Source organism: Bombina bombina, chromosome 11, assembly GCF_027579735.1.
Source record: "Bombina bombina isolate aBomBom1 chromosome 11, aBomBom1.pri, whole genome shotgun sequence".
Taxonomy (NCBI): domain Eukaryota; kingdom Metazoa; phylum Chordata; class Amphibia; order Anura; family Bombinatoridae; genus Bombina; species Bombina bombina.
In genome coordinates, this window is record NC_069509.1 from 84924193 (window position 1) to 84949173 (window position 24981).

Below are 24981 nucleotides of genomic sequence, written 5' to 3' on the forward strand. Positions count from 1 at the left end.
GTCACCGTCTATATCACATATAATAACCAGCCAGAGTATAAATATCTGTTACTGTATATAACACATATAATAGCCCAAAGTATATCTATATCACATATAATAGCAGAGAGTATATGTCACTGTCTATAATACTATAATATTCAGTGGTTCTCAACCTAAGTGACCTCAAGGCCCGGTAAGTTTTAGCCGGACCGGTCCAGGGCCCGGTAAGCATCGGGAGAAATATAAATAAATATATATATATATATATATATTCTCTTTCTCTCCTCCCCCCTCGCTCTCTCTCTCCTCCCCCCTCGCTCTCTCTCTCCTCCCCCCTCTCTCTCTCCTCCCCCTCTCTCTCTCTATCTCCTCCCCTTCTCTCTCTTTTTCTCTCTCTCCTCACCTCTCTCTCTCTCTCCTCCCCTCTCTCTTTCTCTCCTCCCCTCTCTCTTTCTCTCTCTCTCCTCCCCTCTCTCTCTCCTCCCTTTCTTTCTTTCTTTCTTTCTTTCTTTCTTTCTTTCTTTCTTTCTTTCTTTCTTTCTTTCTTTCTTTCTTTCTTTCTTTCTTTCTCTCTCTCTCCTCCCTCACCCACTGACACCAATAAATTATAAAATTAACCCACTATAAACAGTGGGTTAATTATATGATAATTCATTGGTGTCAGTGGTATATATATATATATATATATATATATTTTACAGTGGGTTAATATTTTATAATTCATTGGTGTCAGTGGGATCTATATATATATATATATATATATATATATATATATATATATATATATATATATACACACACACAGTTTACAAATACACATTGGTGTACAGTGGCCGCCCTAAATATATACATTGGTGTCAGTGGCCGTAAATATGTAATTGGTGTCAGTGGGCTTACTTACCTGAGAGCCGATGCTTCACGCTCTGCACGCCGCCAGCCGCTTCTACCCGGTCACAGTGCGCTCGCCCGCCGCTACATGCTTACAGTGCGCAAACTGACATGCGCAGTGGCACTCTGACAGGCGCGTCCAAAATTTAGGAGATGTGTAAAGGCGGGCCTGTCAGAGCGAGTGTCTGGAAGCAATGTCGGATCGCGGCCCACCAGCAGGGCCGTCGCGGCCCGGTAGTGGGCCGCGGCCCGGCTGTTGAGAAACACGGGTATATCACATATCATCCTACCTCTCACGTCTCACTTCAGTACCGCCGCCAGCGCCGGTCTCTCTGGCCATCTGGGTAGGTCACGTGTGAGCGTCACTCACGTGGCTGAGCCTCAAAACTTTTTTTTAGTAAGTGCTGACTGCTGTGTCATGACAGTCACCTACGAGGCGCCAGCATCCCCACATTACATTCCCTCTCAGAGAGAGAGTCGGCTCCACTGCTGTCCGACTCTGCCTCGCCTCTATGTCACTGACTAACTGTGCATGTGACGCACAGTCTCTTGAGTACGCCGCACTGCTGATGCGCAAGTGAGCTGCCCTGTCTGCCTTTATACACTGACAGATGCCCGCTTATGACTAGGGCCAGGCTGTCTGAGACAGTTAGTGTGTGGCAGTGTGCTGTGCGCACAGACATAAACATTTTTTCATATGCATGGCATGCTGACCCCTGCTTTGCAAATGCCGATAGCCAAGCACTGGGCAAGCCAATCTGGCGCCCCCTACTGGGGCTGCCTAGACTGCCTATACTGTAGCGCTGGCCCTGGATTAACCCCTAGTTTCAAAATACATAATGTGCCTGCCCACTACCAAAGAGAATCCTGTAGAAAGAATTTTAAAAATGTCCCCATCTACTGCATATGAAATATTCTTTCAAAGTTCAAGTCTCCAAGACCCATGAAGACAAAAGCACTTACCTGCTGTCTAGCTGTCCAACAGCTCACAAGACGTGAAAGGACACACTCCTTACAGAGACCTGTAAAAAAAAAAGAATAGAGTAACCAACTCTGGCTTTCTGTACCATGGGCAGCAATGTGTTAGGAAACAAAGCAAGGACTACCTCACAACTTTCTAACTGCTTAAAAGCCACCACTACTCTACTGAAGAGATTGACGTGGACTCAGCTAAACCCAAATCCTTGCTTGCAGGGAAAAGTACCCAAAAATTCATTTCTTCAGACACCAAACTTCACCTCCTCCATTAACAGAGGCAAAGAGAATGACTGGGGATTATGGGTAGGGGAGTGACACTTAACAGCTTTGATGTGGTGCTCTTTGCCTCCTCCTGCTGGCCAGGAGTGATATTCCCACTAGTAATTGAATGCCGTCATGGATTCTCCATATCTTAGGAAAGAGAACTTTTTTATTTCTGTAATCAAATTGACTGTTTTTTCTTCGTATACTTTGTTGAACAGCAGGTAAATAAACTCAGGAAGCTACCCATGCTTGGAGCACTATGTTGCAGTAGTTGTGCAAAAATTATTTTAACAATGTTATACATTTGTAAGAACACAAGATGGCAGCAGTATTTTAATAAACTGCTACTTCATAGTTATCCAGACACAAGGTCTACCTAGGTATGCTCGTCAACAAAGATGACCATGACAAAAAAAGCAAAGCAGCGAGGGAGTGGGAGGGGCCGTACACTAAAGAAAACATTTTAAGGGAGAGGAAGGGATGGGAAGCTACACTATGGCAGAAGGGAAACTGGGGTGTAAAAAATCGTAGTAGCGAAAGGGTTAAACACTTCTTACTTTTGTCTAAAAATTTCACACACTCCCCAGAGAGACTGAAAAGCTAATTCTGTAACCTGCAAATGATGCAACTTAACTAGATGATTTAGGCAACTTGCAGCATTTTGATAAAAAAAAAAAACAGTATTTTTGCTTTTTTGGCAAAAAAATACATTTTTTTAAACAGCATTGGAATTCAGATAACCTTAATAAGTGTATAAACCCAATAACTACTGTTTAATTGACAAGCACTATAAATAAAGCAACTCTAGCAAAAATGCTTCTAGTAAAAATTATTATTGTACATATGCTGTGAGACCCTGTTGTGCACTAGTATTCAAACACCATGGGGCCGATTTATCAATGTCTGTCCGACAGGATACGCTGTAGCGGATCATGTCCGACAGACATCGCTGAATGCCAACAACATACGTTGTTGTCATTTAACATTGCACAAGCAGTTCACCAGAACTGCTTGAGCTATGCCGCCCCCTGCAGATTTGTGGCCAATCGGGGTGCCAATCAGCCCGATTGTATAGGATTGGGCGGATTGCAGACCGCAGCCTCAGAGGCAGCAGACCAGATATGGAGCAGAGGTCTTTAGACCGCTGCTTCATAACTGCTGTTTCAGGAGAGCCTTAAAGGGACATGAAAGCTAATTTTTTTTCTTTCGTGATTTAGAAAGCGCATGTCATTTTAAACAACTTTCTAATTTACTTCTATTATCTAATTTGCTTCATTCTCTTGATATCACTTGCTAAAAAGCATATCTAGATATGCTCAGTAACTACTGATTGGTTGCTGAACCTAGAGGCCTTCTGTGATTGGCTCACATATGTGCATTGCTATTTCTTCAACAAAGGATATCTAAAGAATTGAGAAAATTAGATAATAGAAGTAAATTGGAAAGTTGTTTAAAATTGCATGCCCTATCTGAATCATGAAAGTTTAATTTTGACTAGATTGTCCCTTTAAGGCTTGCGCGGAAACAGGGGTATCAAGCAGCTTGATAATTCAGCCCCCATTCCTGCTTAGAGATTTAGAAGTGGCGTGTATGACTCAAATTATGTCTTTAGAAGCCATACACATCACCAGCTGTCTGATCAGGCATGGTGTATGACTAGTGGTGCATGGTTCCTCACAGCATATGTGCGTATGCGACAGAAAAACCGTAACAACCTTTACAAGAAGCATTTTTGCTAATGAAAGTATATTTCACATTGAAATGCATTTTTCTATCCCTTTAAGTCTATCCATTTTTTCTTGTGAAATGTTATGCAGTCAAAACATTTAAAATGTATTTGTAATGTTTTTTTCTATGAGTATTCTATTGTAAATACAATTCTTATATTGGTTAAAACAATGGATTAATAAAATAGCTACATGGTTAAAAGAAAGTGCAAAAAAAAAAGAGAGTCACATGGAATATTTTGATTGACACTTTTAATTAAGGTGAATAAATGAACTAATAGGAACTAATGAGTGATTTAATTTATTTTGATTTAGGGAATGACATAATTGAATGGCTGATTCAGAAGTTATCCATTTCTGAAGAAGGTGAGTAATTGCCTATTTCTGCCCTTAATGTATAATAATGTTTGTTTTTCATTTTCTAGAGTTTTTAAAGGGACACAAGCCCCAACATATTTTCTTTAATCCTTCAAATAGATCATCCAATTTTAACCCGTTAACTGCTATGCCATTTCCACCCCTGTGCTGAGCTGTTTTGTAGTTTCTTAATGCTGTAAACATTTAACTCTTACTCTAGGTCATTTTCAGTGAGAAAACATATTGATTATTGTTTTTTTCAGCAAAACCAGCAGATTCAAAATATACCATTATTTTATGTATATATCAGGAAACATGAGAACTGTATAGCAAAAAGTGTAAAAAAAAAGTGTATATTGTTATTAAAATTGTAATAAATAAGAATCGCCTAGATTTCTGCGTTAGCCGTCAAAACTAGCGTTAAGGGGTCCTAACGCTGCTTTTTACCGCAGTATTTAGAGTCAGCCAGGAAAGGGTCTAACGCTCACTTTCCGGCCGCAACTTTTCCATACCGCAGATCCCATTACGCCAATTGCGTATCCTATCTTTTCAATGAGATCTTCCTAACGCCGGTATTTAGAGTCTTGGCTAAAGTGAGCAGTAGACCCTCTACCGACAAGACTCCAGTCGCAGAAAAAAGTCAGGAGTTAAGAGCTTTATGGGCTAACGCCGGTTCATAAAGCTCTTAACTACTGTTCTCTAAAGTACACTAACACCCATAAACTACCTATGTACCCCTAAACCGAGGTCCCCCTAATCTGCCGACCGCACACCGCCGCCACCTACATTATCCCTATGTACCCCTAATCTGCAGCCGTTAACCTTTTATTTTAGAATAGGGTAGGGCATTTTTTTATTTTGGGGGGCTTAGAGTAGGTGTAATTAGTTTAAAATTCTTGTAATCTTTTTTTTTTGTAAATTAGTGTTTGTTTTTTTTTGTAATCTAGTTTAGTTGATTTAATTGTAGGTAATTGTAGTTAATTTATTTAATTTATTTATTGATAGTGTAGTGTTAGGTTTAATTGTAACTTAGGTTAGGATTTATTTTACAGTTAATTTTGTAATTATTTTAACTAGGTAGCTATTAAATAGTTATTAACTATTTAATAGCTATTGTACCTAGTTAAAATAAATACAAAGTTGCCTGTAAAATAAATATAAATCCTAAAATAGCTACAATATAATTATTATTTATATTGTAGCTATATTAGGGTTTATTTTACAGGTAAGTATTTAGCTTTAAATAGGATTAATTTATTTAATAAGATTTATTTTATTTTGTTAGATAAAAATTATATTTATCTTAGGGGGGTGTTAGTGTTAGACTTAGCTTTAGGGGTTAATACATTTATTAAAGTAGCGGCGAGGTCCGGTCGGCAGATTAGGGGTTAATACTTGAAGTTAGGTGTCGGCGATGTTAGGGAGGGCAGATTAGGGGTTAATACTATTTATGATAGGGTTTGCGAGGCGGGAGTGAGGCGGTTTAGGGGTTAATACATTTATTATAGTGGCGGCGAGGTCCGGTCGGCAGATTAGGGGTTAATAAGTGTAGGTAAGGTAGCGGTGACATTGGGGGGGAATATTAGGGGTTAATAAATATAATATAGGGGTCGGCGGTGTTAGGGGCAGCAGATTAGGGGTACATAGGTATAATGTAGGTGGCGGCGGTGTACGGAGCAGCAGATTAGGGGTTAATAATAATATGCAGGGGTTAGCGATAGTGGGGGAGGCAAATTAGGGGTTAATAAGTGTAAGGTTAGGGGTGTTTAGACTCGGGGTTCATGTTAGGGTGTTAGGTGCAGACTTAGGAAGTGTTTCCCCATAGGAAACAATGGGGCTGCGTTGGGAGCTTAACGCTGCTTTTTTGCAGGTGTTAGGTTTTTTTGCAGCTCAAACTGCCCCATTGTTTCCTATGGGGGAATCGTGCACGAGCACGTTTTTCAAGCTGGCCGCTACTGTAAGCAACGCTGGTATTGAGAGTTGAAGTGGCGGCAAATATGCCTCTACGCTCCTTTTTTGGAGCCTAACGCAGCCCTTCAGAAAACTCTAAATACCAGCGTTATTTAAAAGGTGCGGGGGAAAAAAACACGCGTAGCTAACGCACCCCTTTGGTCGCAAAACTCTAAATCTAGGCCATTGTTAACTATACAGTATGTTTTTTGTAAACTCTTGTAAACAGCAAGGGTTTAATATAAATAGTGGACTTTGAGTATATTTATATAACTTTGAGGTACACGTATGGGCTCCCATGAGCCTCTATTTATATAAATGTATGTTTATTCACGCCAGTCTATCACTAGTATTACAGTGATTACCTGACTATTTAAACCAATACAGAGGCTTTATTTTAAAGAGAGGTTTTTGGTCTTTAACATATGGGATCTTATGGGTTCTCTAGGCCATTTTGATGGGCATTTATATGTGCCTAGTGACCCCCTCATTAATCTTTTATGCCTCTGTATTCCGTCACAACGCCACTGGGCTTTAAAACCGTTATGACGGAATACAACGTCATCGCAAACGGCTGTCCTGAAGCCTACTAGGCTTGCAGGATTTGATCGCGGTCTGGAGGGCGTTCCTAGCATCTTAGGGACGCCCCCCAGACCCGATCCCATAATTGAAATCTCGCGATCTTTTGCACGATCGCTTGATTTCAATTTGTCTACATCGGAACGCTGTTCCGATTTAGATATTTTAACCAGGTCATGAAAGGGTTAAAAAGTGTGTATTTTTTTTTTAAAAAAAACGTGCACATTATATACTTCCCAATGTTACCCACTATTTGAAAGGGCAGGCGATTACCTTTCAAAGGTTGGTCTTGGGGGTTTCTAGGGCTTAAGAAGCTGACCTTAAAAGTGATAGTAAATCCTAGTGTTTTTGAAATGTCACAAGTGGAACACATAAAGGGGAAAATAAGTTATGAAGTATAAAATACTTTATGCTGAAAGTTCCTTTATTTGCCTGAAGCGTTCGCTGCGTTGAGCTCCTCAGGCCGCCCGCCCGCCCGCAGCAGAACGCTATTTTTCTGTGAGGTGACATTTCCACCTCTTAGCCAATAGCCATGTGGGCCAGCTGGCAATATGCCGGATAGCATGCACGCTATTGGCTAAAATGACCTCAGTGATAAAATAGTGTTGCGCCGTGGGCTGTCTGAGGCGTTCAGCGCGGTGAACGCTGCAGACAAATAAAGAAACTTTCAGCATGAAGTATTTTATATTTCATGACAGAAAGTCCCGTTTATTTGTTGCACTGGTAAAGCCTAGCGTTTGAAAAACACTAGGATTTACTTGAACTTTAAGCTCTATAAAACACTTTCTGTGGTTTCCATGTTGATGCAGTGGGGTTTCTAATAACAAACAGTATATCAAAATGTATTATTATTTCAAACATAACTATATTACATTTAAATATACTCAGGTAACTGACAAAAAATGGAAGTGGTGAATGTGACTCCTAAATACGGGTAGTAATAATATAAAAATACAGCTCTTGATCACAGAATTATAATATAATTATTTGTAATTATTTTGACTACATCTTCTTTAATCTAAACTACAATGTGATGCGGCTATACATTTGCTATAAAAGTGTCTTTATGGTCCTCAGAATTTAAAAAAACCCAACAACTTAGAAAAAGATATTTTTTTATTTTAAATGAATAAACTAAACAAAAATATGCTAATTAAAATGTAAATGTCAAACATATAAAAAAGTAGTACCTTTTATATTTCATGTATTCCAATCTAGTTATAAAAATATAAATTTGAATTGTTATAACAATTTAAATAGCAAGACGCATGTTAAAGGGACAGTTAAAGGGACAGTCTAGGCAAAAATAAACTTTCATGATTCAGATAGGGCATGTCATGTTAAACAACTTTCCAATTTACTTTTAGCATCAATTTTGCTTTGTTTTCTTGGTATTCTTAGTTGAAAGCTAAACCTAGGAGGCTCTTATGCAAATTTCTTAGCCCTTGAAGGGCGCCTCTTATCTGAATGCATTTTGACATTTTTTCACAACTAGAGGGCGATAGTTCATGCGTGCCATATTGATAACATTGTGCTCACACCCGTGGAGTTACCTAGGAGTCAGCACTGATTGGCTAAAATGCAAGTCTGTTGAAATAACTAAAATAAAGGGGCAGTCTGCAGAGACTAAGAGATACAAAGTAATAACAGAAGTAAAAAGTGTATTAATATAACGGTGTTGGTTATGCAAAATTGGGGAATGGGTAATAAAGGGATTATCTATCTTTTTAAACAATAAAAATTCTGGTGTAGACTGTCCCTTTAAATCAAAATTAAACTTTCATGATTTAGTAATTTTAATCAACTTTCCAGTTGACCTCTTCTAATTAATTAGCTTTGTTTTCCTTATTGAAAAAGCCTTCCCAGGTAGGCTCAGAAGCAGAATGTACTACCGGAAGATAGCTGCTGATTGATGTATCTTGTCATGGGCTCACCCAATGTTTTCCAGCTAGCTCCCAGTAGTGCATTGCTGCTCTTTTAATCAAGGATACCAAAATAATGAAGCAAATTAGATGATAGAAGAATATTGGAAAGTTGTTTACAATTGTGTACTCTGTCTAAATTGTGAAAGATTGATTTTGGGTTTTATGTCCCTTTTAAATTAACCCTTTCAAAAAAAATGTGTCACTACAACTCCACTGTCACAACAATGTGGCCCCATCTTATTACAGCTTGCAAATCATGCACTCTTTCTTCAAACCCAAAACATATATTCTTCAATTTCAATTCCCTTGTCCATCCACACCCTATTACAGGTAGAAAACCTTTATCCGAACTGCTTGGGGTAGGAAAATGTTTGGATTTTGGATTTTTGGCGATATTTACATGTCATAATACAGCTACATGTAATTTAAAGGGACATAATACTCATATGCTAAATCACTTGAAACTGATGCAGTATAACTGTAAAAAGCTGACAGGAAAATATCACCTGAGCATCTCTATGTAAAAAAGGAAGATATTTTACCTCACAATTTCCTCAGCTCACCAGAGTAAGTGCTGTGTAAAAAGTTATACTCAGCTGCTCCCAGCTGCAGGTAAAAAATAAATAAATGAATAAATGAACAGCAGCCAATCAGCATCAACAGTGCTGAGGTTATGAACTCTTTTACTGTGATCTCATGAGATTTCACTTAACTCTCATGAGATTTCATAGTAAACTTCCTTAAACTTAATAGGGAAATAAGATGAGAGTGCACGTAAGCTCGCCCCTTCCTCTGTCCCGGGACAGACATACAAATATGCTGCTTAGAAATCCTTTACAATGGGAGGTGGCTACTGAGGAACTTTTGAGGTAAAATATCTTTCTTTTTTACATAGAGATGTTCAGGTGATATTTTCTAGTCAGCTTTTTACAGCTATGCTGCATCACTTTCAAGTGTTTAAACATTTGGGTATTATGGCTCTTTAACCCCTTAATGACCGAGGACGTGCAGGGTACGTCCTCAAAAAAAAGGCAGTTAACGCCTGAGGACGTACCCTGCACGTCCTCGGTGTGGAAAGCAGCTGGAAGCGATCCTGCTCGCTTCCAGCTGCTTTCCGGTTATTGCAGTGATGCCTCGATATCGAGGCATCCTGCAATAACCATTTGTAGCCATCCGGTGCACAGAGAGCCACTCTGTGGCCCTCTCTGCACCGGACATTAACGGCTACGTTCGTTGGTGGGTGGGAGCCGGTGTGGGAGGTGGGTGGCGGCCATCGATGGCCTTTGTGATGCGGAGGGGGGCGGGAACGACCGGGGGGACGCGCACGGACGCGCGCACGTGCACGGGGAGGCCGGGCGGGCGCGTGCACGGGGAGGGAGCGGGTGGGAACCACTACGCTACAGAAAGTTTTTTTGCTAGAAGTGGGGATCAAAGGGGTTAATATGTTTATTTTGGTGATCGGTTTGGCTGGTGGGGTATTGGACTGTGGGGGGGAAGCTACACTACAGAAACAAATAATAAAAAATAAAAAATAAACATTTTTATTTGCAAACTGGGTACTGGCAGACAGCTGCCAGTACCCAAGATGGCCCCAATAAGGCAGAGGGGGAGGGTTAGGGAGCTATTTTGGGGGGATCAGGGAGGTTGGGGGCTAAGGGGGACCCTACATAGCAGCATATGTAAATATGCTTTAAAAAATATATATATATTTTTTTTTATACCTTTTATTTTAGTACTGGCAGACTTTCTGCCAGTACTTAAGATGGCAGGGACAATTGTGGGGTGGGGGAGGGAAGAGTGCTGTTTGGGAGGGATCAGGGGGTGGGATGTGTTAGGTGGGAGTCTGATCTCTACACTAAAGCTAAAATTAACCCTGCAAGCTCCCTACAAACTACCTAATTAACCCCTTCACTGCTGGCCATAATACACATGTGATGCGCAGCAGCATTTAGCGGCCTTATAATTACCAAAAAGCAACGCCAAAGCCATATATGTCTGCTATTTCTGAACAAAGGGGATCCCAGAGAAGCATTTAAAACCATTTGTGCCATAATTGCACAAGCTGTTTGTAAATAATTTTAGTGAAAAACCTAAAGTTTGAAAAAGTGAACAATTTTTTTTTATTTGATTGCTTTTGGCGGTGAAATGGTGGCATGAAATATACCAAAATGGGCCTAGATCAATACTTGGGGTTGTCTACTACACTACACTAGAGCTAAAATTAACCCTAGAAGCTCCCTACATGCTCCCTAATTAACCCATTCACTGCTGGGCATAATACACGTGTGGTGCGCAGTGGCATTTAGCAGCCTTCTAATTACCAAAAAGCAAAGCCAAAGCCATATATGTCTGCTATTTATGAACAAAGGGGATCCCAGAGAAGCATTTGCAACCATTTATTCAATAATTTCATGAGTTGTTTGTAAATAATTTCAGTGAGAAACCTAAAGTTTGTGAAAAAATTTGTGAAAAAGTAAAAAACATTTTTTATTTGATCGCATTCAGCAGTGAAATGGTGGCATGAAATATACCAAAATGGGCCTAGATCAATACTTTGGGATGTCTTCTAAAAAAAATATATATACATGTCAATGGATATTCAGAGATTCCTGAAAGATATTAGTGTCCCAATGTAACTAGCGCTAATTTTGAAAAAAAGTGGTTTGGAAATGGCAAAGTGCTACTTGTATTTATGGCCCTATAACTTGCAAAAAAAGCAAAGAACATGTAAACATTGGGTATTTCTAAACTCAGGACAAAATTTAGAAACTATTTAGCATGGGTGTTTTTTGGTGGTTGTAGATGTGTAACAGATTTTGGGGGTCAAAGTTAGAAAAAGTGTGTTTTTTTCCATTTTTTCCTCATATTTTATATTTTTTATAGTAAATTATAAGATATGATGAAATAATGGTATATTTTGAAAGTCCATTTAATGGCGAGAAAAACGGTATATAATATGTGTGGGTACAGTAAATGAGTAAGAGGAAAATTACAGCTAAACACAAACACCGCAAAAATGTAAAAATAGCCTTGGTCCCAAACGGACAGAAAATGGAAAAGTGCTGTGGTCATTAAGGGGTTAAGGTAGTTTTAAATAATTTCTAATACTTTTGTATACATAGTACCCTCATAAAGATAGTAGAGTACTGTAATCAGAAAGGTAATATATGTTGTTTTAAATAAATGTAGACTATTATTTGCATTTTAGTCAAACAAAAATAACCCAAAGAGTCAGGCAGAGAAGACACTTACAGATGGGAAAAAAGTAAGTTTTGTTATTTTTATTAAAAAAAAAAAAAAAAAAAAAAAAAAAAAAAAATATATATATATATATATATATATATATATATATATATATATATATATATATATATATATATATATATATATATATATATATATATATATATATATATATATTAATTAAATAGTCTGGATTTCAGAATAAGTTTGGATTTTTGAATTCCAGCTTTGGGGATTTGTACCTGTATTACTTCTTTCTCATCCCAAGATTGTTGCAGCCACTTGAACAACAAAATAGACTCCATCAGAAATGAAATAATCTCTTTCCACAATAAAGGGACATGAAACCCAAATTTGTTCTTGATTCAGATAGAACATGCAGTTTTAAACAACTTTCCAATTTACTTCTATTGTCATTATCTTGGCATCTTTTGTTGAAGGAGCAGCAATGTAGTACTGGGAGCTAGCTAAATACATCACATGGGCCAATGGCAAGATGCATATATGAGCAGCCACAGATAACCTGCTAGCTCCCAGTAGTGCATTGCTGCCCCTGAGCTTACCTAGGCATGCTTTTCAACAAATAAAACAAAGCACATTAGATAAAGAAAATAATTGGAAAGTTGTTTTAAATCACATGCTATATCTGAATTATTAAAGTTTAATTTTGACTTTACTGTCCCTTTAACAATCTTAACTCCACTCCACCCCTTCAAACAGCCATTACTTGCATGTCCACAGCTCCTTTGCCCCTTTTACTGAGGGTGACGTTTCTGCCCTTATAGCATTATCCCACCTCATTACTGGTTTTCGCTATTCCGTCCCCTTAAAACTACTGACCACCCTTTTACCTACTCTTGCTCATATCCTCCCTCAGCACTGGTATATTTCTTTCACCTAAACATGCACTAGTCACACCTATCCTCAAAAACCTTCTCTCAATCCAATATTCCCCGCATCCAACAATCGCCCTATTTCCCTACGCCCTCTTGCCTCAAAACTTCTGGAACGGCTGATAAATAAATATCTATAACATTCCCCTGCATTAAACTCCCTCCTTGACCCTTTGCAATCTGGATTTCCTCCCCAACACTCTACAGAGACTGCAATCATGAAGGTTACTATTGACCTAGTTACAGCAAAACCCAAAGTCCATTTCTCTCTGTTAAAGGGACACTGAACCCAAATTTTTTCTTTCATGATTCAGATAGAGCATGACATTTTAAGCAACTTTCTAATTTACTCCTATTATCAATTTGTCTTGCTATCTTTATTTTAAAAGCAGGAATTTAAATCTTAGGCTTACATTTACCCACCAAAAAGCAAGCATAACCCAGGTTCTCAACCTAAAATGGTCCGGCTTCTATGCATCACATTCCTGCTTTTTAAATAAAGATAGCAAGAGAACAAAGAAAATTTGATAATAGGAGTAAATTAGAAAGTTGTTTAAAATTGCTGCTCTATCTGAATCATGAAAGAAAAAAATTGTGTTTAGTGTCCCTTTAATACATCTCTATCGTCTTTGATACTGTTGGCCACCCTCCCTTGCTTCAAACCCAGCAGTCTCCTTTGGCATCTGCCCTTTCCTGGTTGTCCTCTATCCTTTGTAATCCTTCTCTAGCACATTCTTTCCATAGTTGAAAATCCTACTTAAATACACTCATGAGCAGCAATGCACTACTGAGAGCTAGTTGAACACATCAGGGGGTCGATCCGATATAAATCGTCGCCCGCAAAAGCCGGCGACGCCAATATTTACGCTGGTTTGGTATCACATATACGGCGTAACCTAGAAGTTACGCGCGTATATTTCTGCCGTCGCCCGTAGTTTTTTGGGCTATAGGCAGGTATACCAAACCAGCGCAGTTTGGTATCCAATATGCAGCGTAAGGACTTACGTGGCAAAAATGGAGAAAACTTACTCCATTTTCACCTCGCCACAAAAAGCAGCCGTAAGAAGCCTTACGCTGACTATTGGAGCCCCGTAACTCCCTAAACTGGCTGCTAAAATAAACCTAACACCTAACGCATGCGCAATGTCTATCTCCCTGTCAACCGCGATCTTCTAAAATAAACCTAACACCTAACGCATGCGCAATGTCTATCTCCCTGTCAACCGCGATCCCCCCCCCGAAATCCCTAATAAAGTTATTAACCCCTAAACCGCCGCTCCCGGACCCCGCCGCCATCTACATCAACTAACCCCCTACTGTGAGCCCCTAAAACCGCCGCCATCTACCTTATCTATCCCCTAATCTGACCCCTTACACCGCCGCCACCTATATAAAAATTAATCAGCCAATCAGATTGAGCTCGCATTCTATTGGCTGATCGGAACAGCCAATAGAATGCGAGCTCAATCTGATTGGCTGATTGGATCAGCCAATCGGATTGAACTTGAATCTGATTGGCTGATTCAATCAGCCAATCAGATTGTTTTAACTTAATTCCGATTGGCTGATAGAATCCTATCAGTCAATCGGAATTCGGCGGACGCCATCTTGGATGACGTCATTTAAAGGTACCTCATTCGTAGTTCAGTAGTCGGCCGGGATGGATGCTCCGCGGCGGCGGAGCGAAGAAAGAAGATTGAAGATGCCCCCGGAAGAATGAAGACTTTGCTGCCGCTTGGAGGAAGACGTCGCCGGAGGAAGAATTCTTCTTTGCCGCTTGGAGGAAGACATCGCCGGAGGAAGAATTCTTCTTTGCCGCTTGGAGGAAGACATCGCCCGGATCGGATCAGGAGTTCGGCCCGGTGTGGTGAAGACAAGGTAGGGAGATCTTCAGGGGGCTAGTGTTAGGCTTTTTTAAGGGGGGTTTGGGTGGTTTTAGAATAGGGGTATGTGGGTGGTGGGTTGTAATGGGGGGGGGGTATTGTATTTGTATGCAAAAGAGCTGAATTCTTTGGGACATGACCCACAAAAGGCCCTTTTAAGGGCTGGTAAGGTAAAGAGCTTTTAAAATTTTTTAATTTAGAATAGGGCAGGGAATTTTTTTTATTTTGGGGGTTTATTATTTTATTAGGGGGCTTAGAATAGGTGTAATTAGCTTAAAAATCTTGTAATCTTTTTTTATTTTTTGTAATTTAGTGTTTTTTTTTTTGTAATTTAGTTTTGTTAATTTAATTGTATTTTTAGATAGATGTTTGTAGTTTATTTAATTTATTGATAGTGTAGGTGTATTTGTAACTTAGGTTAGGATTTATTTTACAGGTAATTGGGTAATTATTTTAACTAGGTAGATATTAAATAGTTAATAACTATTTAATAGCTATTATACCTAGTTAAAATAATTAACAATTTACCTGTAAAATAAATATTAACCCTAACATAGCTACAATGTAATTATTAATTATATTGTAGCTATCTTAGGGTTTATTTTATAGGTAAGTATTTAGATTTAAATAGGAACATTTTAGTTTATAAATGAATTAGATTAATTTAATATAAATTTAGTTAGGGGTGTTAGGGTTAGATAGAGTTAATATAGTTAATATAAATACTATAGTAACTATATTAACTATATTAACCCTAATATAATTAGGGTTAATATAGTTAATATATATAATGTAATACCTATATTAACTATAATATACTTAGGGTTAATATAGATAATATAGCTGGCGGCGGGGTAGGTAGATTAAATTAGGGGTTAATCATTTTAATAGAGATGGCGGCGGTGTAAGGGGCTTACATTAGGGGTTAATAATTTTAATATAGATGGCGGCGGTGTTAGGGGCTCACTTTAGGGGGTTATAGATATAATATAGCTGGCGGTGGGGTACGGGAGCGGCGGTTTAGGGGTTAATAGCTTTTTTATTGTTAGGCTAGTGAGGGGGGATAGCGGATAGAGGGTTAGACGTGTCGGGCTATGTTAGGGAGGCGTGTTAGACGTGTCGGGCTATGTTAGGGAGGCGTGTTAGACAGTGCGGGTGTTTTAGACTTTAGTCAGGTTTTATAGGCGCCGGCAGTTTCTAACGCGGCGCAAGTCACTGGCGACGCCAGAAATTTGTACTTGCGCAGATTTCTGGACATCGCTGGTTTGTCAGACTTACGGCACGTTAGCATCTGACGGCGACTTATATAGGATAGCTCGAGTTGCGAGCTGAAACTGCGGGCGACGCCGGTTCCCTCGCTTGCGCCGCAAACTGCGATCTATATCGGATCGCGCCCCAGGTGAGCCAGTGACAAGAGGAATAATGCAGAATTGAATCATCAGATAGTCCTGCATTGCTTCTCTTGAGCCTAGCTAGATAGGAGTTTCAACAAAAGATACAAAGAGAACTAAGCCATTTTGATAATGGAAGTACATTGTAAAGTTGTTTACAATGCACACTCTGGGGTCGATTAACAAGGGCCGAACGGCTTCAGGCTCGCCGGAAACAGGAGTTAAGAAGCAGCGTCAAATCTCATGAGATCACAGTAAAAGAGTTCATGACCTCAGCACTGCTGATGCTGATTGGCTGCTGTTCATTTCTTCATTATTTTTTTTTGCCTGCAGCTGGGCAGCAGCTGAGTATAACTTTTACACAGAACTTACTCTGCTGAGCTGAGGAAATTGTGAGGTAAAATATCTTCTTTTTTTACTTAGAGATGCTCAGGTGATATTTTCCTGTCAGCTTTTTACAGTTATACTGCATCAGTTTCAAGTGATTTAGCAAATGAGTATTATGTCCCTTTAAAGGCACACTCAATGCAGTAGAATTACATCATTGGCAAGTACATAATAAAAAGACAAGGCAATAACACTTACTCTGAATTTCAAATAAGCAGTAGATTTTTTTTCTAAAAAGTTTATTTGTCCCCATTATCCGGCCCCCTGTATCATGTGACAGACATCAGACACTCACAGACTTATACCCTGTGACCTTGTGCTCAGTAGGATTTTGTTCCCCAGAAAGTGAGAATATAAAAAGACTATGGAGAATTTGATAATGGGGGTAAAATAGGAAAGTGTATTAAAACTGCATGCTCTAGTTGAATCATAAAACTTTATTTTGACTTAACGTTCCATATTTTCATAACTATCCTATATAATAAAAGGCCAAGTGTGTTTGTCAGAAGCTGTCATGCGCAGTAGAGACTGCGCGCGAGGACAAACACACCTGACCTTCCAACTGACCTGGCGTCGTGTGGTGGATTAAGCATGGCCGGGCGGGTGTGGAGTGGGCGTGGCTGGACGGGTGCAACATGGGCGTGTGGATGGCGTGACATGGGCGTGATCGGGTGTGACATGGGCGTGGTTGAGCGTGACATGGGCGGAGCCAGATGCCGGGGCCGGCTGCCGAGAGCTCTTAAGAGGGTGGATAGAGAGAGCAGAAGAGGGGGGATAGAGGGAGAGAGAGACAGCAAAAGAGAGGGGGGAGAGAGACAGCAAAAGAGAGGGGGGGGGGAGAGACAGCAAAAGAGAAGGGGAGAGAGCGCAAAAGAGAGGGGGAGAGAGCGCAAAAGAGAGGGGGAGAGAGCGCAAAAGAGAGGGGGGAGAGAGCACAAAAGAGAGGAGGGAGAGTGCGCAAAACAGAGGGGGGAAAGTGCGCAAAAGAGAGGGGGAGAGAGCGCAAAAGAGAGGGGGGAGAGTGCGCAAAAGAGAGGGGGGAGAGTGCGCAAAAGAGAGGGGGAGAGAGCGCAAAAGAGAGTGGGAGAGAGCGCAAAAGAGAGGGAGGAGAGAGTGCAAAAGAGAGGGGGAGAGAGACAGCAAAAGAGAGAGGGGAGAAAGACAGCAAAAGAGAGGGGGGGGGAGAGACAGCAAAAGAGAGGGGGAGAGAGACAGCAAAAGAGAGGAGGGAAAGAGACAACAAAAGAGAGGGGGGAGAGAGACAGCAAAAGAGAGGGGGAGAGAGCACAAAAGAGAGGGGGAGAGAGCGCAAAAGAGAGGGGGAGAGAGCACAAAAGAGAGGGGGAGAGAGACAGCAAAAGAGAGAGGGGAGAGAGACAGCAAAAGAGAGGGGGGAGAGAGACAGCAAAAGAGAGGGGGAGAGAGACAGCAAAAGAGAGGAGGGAGAGAGACAACAAAAGAGAGGTGGGAGAGAGACAGCCAAAGAGAGGGGAGAGAGCACAAAAGAGAGGGGGGAGAGTGCGCAAAAGAGAGGGGGGGGAGAGTGCGCAAAAGAGATGGGGAGAGAGCGCAAAAGAGAGGGAGAGAGAGCGCAAAAGAGAGGGGGGAGAGAGCGCAAAAGAGAGGGGGGGAGAGAGTGCAAAAGAGAGGGGGGAGAGAGCGCAAAGGAGAGGGGGAGAGAGACAGCAAAAGAGAGGGGGAGAGAGACAGCAAAAGAGAGGGGGGAGAGATACAGCAAAAGAGAGTGGGGAAAGAGACAGCAAAAGAGAGTTGGAAGACATAGGAAAAATATTCTCCCTCTACAACCGCCCCCAGGCAAAAATCAAACTAAATGATACACTCTCCCAACCATTCGACATCACAAACGGCACACGACAGGGATGCCCTCTCTCCCCTATTTTGTTTGTCCTCGCCATGGAGGTCCTTGCCTCCTACATCAGGCACAATGAGGCTATACATGGAATCAAAATAGCACACCAAGAGTACAAAGTCACTCTGTACGCTGACGATCTCTTTCTCACCATCACACAACCCGAATTGTCACTTCCATCACTTATGCAAACCCTCCACACTTATGGCACCTTCTCCAACTTTAAAATCAACATTACAAAATCAGAATTATTACCCATAGGGCTGCGCGAGAACGACCTGGATGCAATACGATCAATAGCCCACTTTCGCCTTCAATGCCAATCCATCAAGTATCTAGGTGTCCACATCTCCCCGCACTTACAGGTCATACTCGATTTTAATTTCAAAGCCATTTTTAACACAATAACTGCTTTACTTAGGTCTTGGAGCAACAAGCCTATCTCTTGGCTGGGTAGGATCAATTCAGTGAAGATGACCCTCCTTCCCAAGTTATTATACCTCTTTCAAACCCTACCAATTCCCACCCCAAACCCCCTAATCCATAAACTTCAAAAATCTATTATCTCCTACATCTGGCAACATAAGAGACCTAGAATAGCCACTACCACATTATACCGCCCCAAAGAACTAGGCGGCCTAGGGATCCCAAACTTAATGCAATACAGACTAGCCTCCTTCTACTCCCGAATTATCCACTGGAGTAGACACTCAGAGCATAAAGAATGGGTGCTCCTCGAGCACTTACTATCCTCCACCACCCACCTGAGCAGCAAATGCTGGCTACCATCCAATAAACGAAACCTACCAATACACCTCCCAACTATAACCAAAGCGACATTCAAGATGTGGGACTCGCACATTAAACGCCAAAACCACATATCAACAATACCCTCCCCACTAACCCCTCTCAACGACAATCCCGACCTCCCTGTTAAACTCCTCCCACAAGTAACCCAAACCCCCTATATATCCAGGGGCTTCCCTTGCCACGCAATACTTATAAACGGGAAACCCAAGACTCTACCCGAAATCATATCAACACTAGGGACCACACAATTAAACTGGTTCCAACACCAACAGCTTTCAGACTTCATTACTAAACACCCCAAGAAAACCCAACTCACACGCCCTTTAACCAGCTTTGAAAGCAGCTGTATTAACGAAACATTGAATAAAGGCTTTCTTTCATTCACACATCGACTACTCATGCAACCGTATCAACTCTCCCTCCCCTCTTATATACAAAAGTGGGAAAAAGAGATCGGCTCCACTCAAACCCATAAAGATTGGCTGCAGATCGTTCACTATATGACAAAATCTTCATCCTCCATTTATATAATGGAGATGAACGTCAAACTTCTGTACAGATGGTATTACACCCCATACCGACTACATGCCATCCTCCCCGAGCTCTCACCAAACTGTTGGAGGGGCTGCAACGACATAGGCACCCCAACACATATATGGTGGACATGTCCTGTCGCCCAAGAGTACTGGAAATCAATCAAAGTAGAATTTGAAATTCTCTTATCAACAAATCTTGAACTAAATATCTGGTTTTTCCTTTTTAACAAGTTCACTAAAATAAAATGTAAACTAAGACTGGCATTACTAACTATTATGACAAACTCGGCAAAACGATTGATACCAAAGCACTGGAAAAACCATAGCCTCCCGTCAGTCTCAATTTGGAAAGAAACTACCTCTCAGTCCCTCAAACTAGAAAAACACCACTATAACCGCAATAAACAGACAGACGACTACCACTCCATTTGCTTCCTATGGGAAGAATACCTCAATCACACACAACCCCCACATACCACATAAGGAACCCTACAATACCTTTCCTTTACATACCTACCTTTACATTCCATTGCTTGCAAACGACAATGGACCTCTCAGCCCCAACCGACTCTCCACCTATCTTCTCGACCTTACAACCCTTCTCTTTTCTACCTGCAGGAATCATGCAACCAGACTATATTTTATACAGTTAAATACCTAATTAGATAATTTCTTTTATTTAACCAATAATTACCGTTGTTGACCCATAAAGGGTATCTTATTTACTATAAAAGAAAAAAAAAAGAAAAAAGGGAATTACCTTTCTCTCTGTATGTCAATTAAACTTTCTTTGTTATTCCCTTGTAACTTATAGAATTGCCAAAACAAAACAAAACAAAAGACTGATGCATATGTACCATTTTGCAAATTCTCATGTTTGTATTATTTATACGTTTTTCAATAAAGCATTTAAAACCAAAAAAAAAAAAAAAAAGAGAGAGTTGGAAGAGACAGCAAAAGAGAGGGGGGAGAGAGACAGCAAAAGAGAGGGGGAGAGAGCACAAAAGAGAGGGGAGAGAGACAGCAAAAGAGGGGGGGAGAGAGACAGCAAAAGAGAGGGGGGAGAGAGACAGCAAAAGAGAGGGGGGAGAGAGCACAAAAGAGAGGGGGGAGAGAGACAGCAAAAGAGAGGGGGAGAGTGCGCAAAAGAGAGGGGGGAGAGTGCGCAAAAGAGAGGGGGGGGGAGAGTGCTCAAAAGAGATGGGGAGAGAGCGCAAAAGAGAGGGAGAGAGAGCGCAAAAGAGAGGGGGGAGAGAGCGCAAAAGAGAGGGGGGAGAGAGCGCAAAAGAGATGGGGGAGAGAGCACAAAGGAGAGGGGGAGAGAGACAGCAAAAGAGAGGGGGAGAGAGACAGCAAAAGAGAGGGGGGAGAGAGAGACAGCAAAAGAGAGTGGGGAGAGAGACAGCAAAAGAGAGTTGGAAGAGACAGCAAAAGAGAGGGGGGAGAGAGACAGCAAAAGAGAGGGGGAGAGAGACAGCAAAAGAGAGGGGGGAGAGAGCACAAAAGAGAGGGGGAGAGAGACAGCAAAAGAGAGGGGGGAGAGAGACAGCAAAAGAGAGGGGGGAGAGAGACAGCAAAAGAGAGGGGGGAGAGAGACAGCAAAAGAGAGGGGGGAGAGAGCGCAAAAGAGAGGGGGGAGAGTGCGCAAAAGAGAGGGGGGAGAGTGCGCAAAAGAGAGGGGGGAGTGCGCAAAAGAGAGGGGGGAGAGTGCGCAAAAGAGAGGGGGGAGAGAGCGCAAAAGGGAGGGGGAGAGAGCACAAAAGAGAGGGGGAGAGAGGGCAAAAGAGAGGGGGAGAGAGCGCAAAAGAGAGGGGGAAAAGAGAGAGCAAAAGAGAGGGGGAAAAGAGAGCAAAAAAGAGAGGGGGAGAGAGTGCAAAAGAGAGGGGGAGAGAGCGCAAAAGAGAGGGGGAGAGAGCACAAAAGAGAGGGAGAGAGAGAGCAAAAGAGAGGGAGAAAGAGAGCAAAAGAGAGGAGAGAGAGAGAGCAAACAAGAGGAGAGAGAGGGGGAATAGAGAGAGCAAAAGAGAGGGAGAGAGACAGCAAAAGAGGGGGAGAGAGAGCAAAAGAGGGGAGAGAGAGGGGGAGAGAGAGCAAAAGAGAGGGGGGAGAGAGAGAGTAAAAGAGATGGGGGAGAGAGAGAGCAAAAGAGGGGGGGAGAGATAGAGCAAAAGAGAGGGTGGAGAGAGAGAGCAAAGGAGAGGGGGGAGAGAGAGAGAGTAAAAGAGAGGGGGAAGAGAGTAAGGAAGAGAGTAAGAGAGAGGGAAGAGAGAGAGAGCAAAAGAGAGGGGCGAAAGAGAGTGCAAAAAGAAGGGAGAAAGAGAGAGCAAAAGAGAGGGGGGATAGAGAGAGAGCAAGGGGTGGGACCGCTGTACTGCAAAAAATGGCTTGTGTACATGGGCGTTAGGACTAGTTAGTATATAAAATACCTAGATTTTTTTTAAATATCGCTATAAACATTTGACATATCTGTTTACCCAGTACACCAGACAGCACTGTTAAATCTTATCATTTGGATTTTTCTTTTCTTTTTTAAAATTGCTCATATGGGTTATTGTGGCTGCCACATATTCACATGAATATGTATCAATATATAAATGAATTGCATATTATAGGGGTATCTATATATAGTGTTTTCCCCTAGACCTATGTATGGCAAGATTACGAGTGGAGCTCTAACAGTTATGCAGGTTTATCTTGGGTGTTTGCACACGTCAGGTTTTTGCTCGTAATTCAAGTTGAAAGTAAACGCGATCGCTTGAGCACAATTGAAGGTAACGCTCGTCGGGATAGCAAGTCCTTAGTTCTCTGGTTAGCTGTTTCGCTGAACAAAAAAAGTGTCACAAATACATATAACAGTACAGTTACACTCATAATAGCACTATATGATAAAAAATACAAAAAAAAATGCTCAAAAACATTATAGGGGCTCAAAGATATGAGATCTCAGGTGTTAGAGAAAAAAAAGGATCTTAAAGGCTTTAACATTGAGATACATACATACACATGTCTAAATATGTATATGTATGTGTCTATATATATATATATATATATATATATATATATATATATATATATATATATATATATATATATATATATATATATACTGTATATGTTTATATGTGTGTACATATATCTTTATATATGTATATGTGTATATATGTATATTTAATAAAGTGTTATACTGAGTATGTACTCTAAATATTTCACATTTTAATGTTCTGCACATAGCAGAATATGTTTTATGTATTTACAAATAGATATTCATATATATATCTATACCTATATATAATCATGATCTATATATAGGTATAGATATATATTGTACCAAAATACCATCAGATATATATAGAAATATGTATTTATGAATACATAGACAGAAGAACATTGGAAATATTCCTATTTTCATGTCGGGCTAGCACACACAGAATATACGATTGGGTTTGTGCTCAAGTAGGGGGTTTTTCCAGCTTTTTTTGCTCCATTGACTGCTATGGGGGAATTTGTCAAAACGCGCACGTTATCCTAAATTCAGATCTCTGCACGCATCGGGTTAGCGATCCTGCAAAAACAGTTTACATTCAACTTGTTAAACGAGTGATACCCGATGCGCACAAAAAGCTTACTTCTAGCGGAGTCAGCGGGAGTGTTAAATATCGTTTCACTTGAAATCTGACACTTAATGGGTATACTACCTGGCTGATTGTACTGACCAATCAGCTAAAATTTCAGCTAATATTAAGCCAAAAGAAGCTAATACTATTTTTTTTCTCAATGTCTGTTGCACATATTATCACTAAATAAATGCATGTTAAATTATGCAATTAATTTGTGCGTTGGATAGCTAATCAAAATTACATTTTCTGTTATTTATAAAAGTATTACACTGCCCCCATTAAGCTACTTCATAATGCCACCTGAGTAGCAATATTAATATATTTATATATATACGTATATATATTTATATATATATATATCTGTGTATATATATATATATATATATATATATATATATATATACACACAGTATATATATATATATACAGTATATATATATATATATATATATAGCGATATATCGCTATACTATATATGTGTGTATAACTTTTGTTTTTTAACACTGAATTTGCATTTTTTTATTTTGCTCATAGAATCTGTGCACCTAGGCAATTTCCTTGTTAAATATGGTTACATCTATCCATTGAAAGAGCCAAGGAATCTTGTGCTTCGAGCAGATGATTCCCCTTACAGATTTCAGGTAAGACATGTACTGGTATTTATTTATAGTCAGTCAATACCTGTATAATATATTTTTGTTTTATACAAAAAAAAATAAGAAAAGTTTTTGTTTTGTAGATTTGCATTTTATTACCCATTGTTTATTAAAGGGACATAATACTCATATGCTAAATCACTTGAAACTGATGCAACATAACTGTAAAAAGCTGACAGGAAAATATCACCTGAGCATCTCTAAGTAAAAAGGGAAGATATTTTACCTCAAAATTTCTTCAGCTCACCAGAGTAAGTGCTTTGTGAACAGTTATACTTCAGCTGATGTCCACCTGTAAGTTGGAAACAAAACAACAAAAAAAGCCAATCAGTAGTGCTGAGGTCATGTATTGATTTGCTGTGATCTCATGAGAGTTCACTGAAATCTTTTGAGATTTCATAGCAAACTTCCTTAAATTGAAGGTCAATTTTCATGTGAAAGTGCCCGTTTTTTAAAAAAACTATTAAAAACAGGGGCATTTTCATTCATGAAAATTGACATAGCACCGTATTTTAAAAATACTTACCTTGTTCTTCTGAAATGCCGGATCGCCGTTCTGAAACGATGCCCTGCCTGCTCCTTCCTGGTTTACTTACCCAGCAATGATGAAACCGGCTTCCTCCAATCACGGCATTGCCTCAGGCAATGATTACCCCGGGGAGGAAGCTGTGATTGGAAGATGCCAGAATTGTCACTGCTGACGTATGAAGAGGCTTGCGACGGGCTGGTGAAGCACTGGAGCGGCTTCAAGAAGAAAGGGTATATTTTAATAAAACGGCTGAAATGTCAATTTTCATGAATGAATGTACCCTTGTTTGTAATAGTTTTTTTAAAAAACGGGCACTTTCACATTCAAATTGACCTTCACTTTAAACTGAATAGGAAAATAATATAACTGTGCCTAAACATGCCAGATATGCACTCCCTTGCAAGTCCTGGGGCAAGCATCCTGATTTGCTGTTTAAAGGGACATAAAAAGCCAAAAACATTTTTCATGATTCAGATAGAACATACAATTTTAAACAACTTTCCAATTTACTTCTAT

General features: G+C 40.3%; 1 protein-coding gene across 1 annotated transcript in view; it reads left to right on the forward strand.

Moving 5' to 3' along the window:
• LOC128642128 (regulator of G-protein signaling 11-like) overlaps nucleotides 1-24981 on the forward strand; it is an 801065-nt gene that overhangs the window by 172112 nt on the left and 603972 nt on the right. The window contains exons 3-4 of the mRNA XM_053694807.1: nucleotides 4155-4205; nucleotides 23815-23921. Of these exons, the coding sequence (XP_053550782.1) occupies nucleotides 4155-4205; nucleotides 23815-23921 (158 nt within the window). The remainder of the gene's footprint in view (nucleotides 1-4154; nucleotides 4206-23814; nucleotides 23922-24981) is intronic.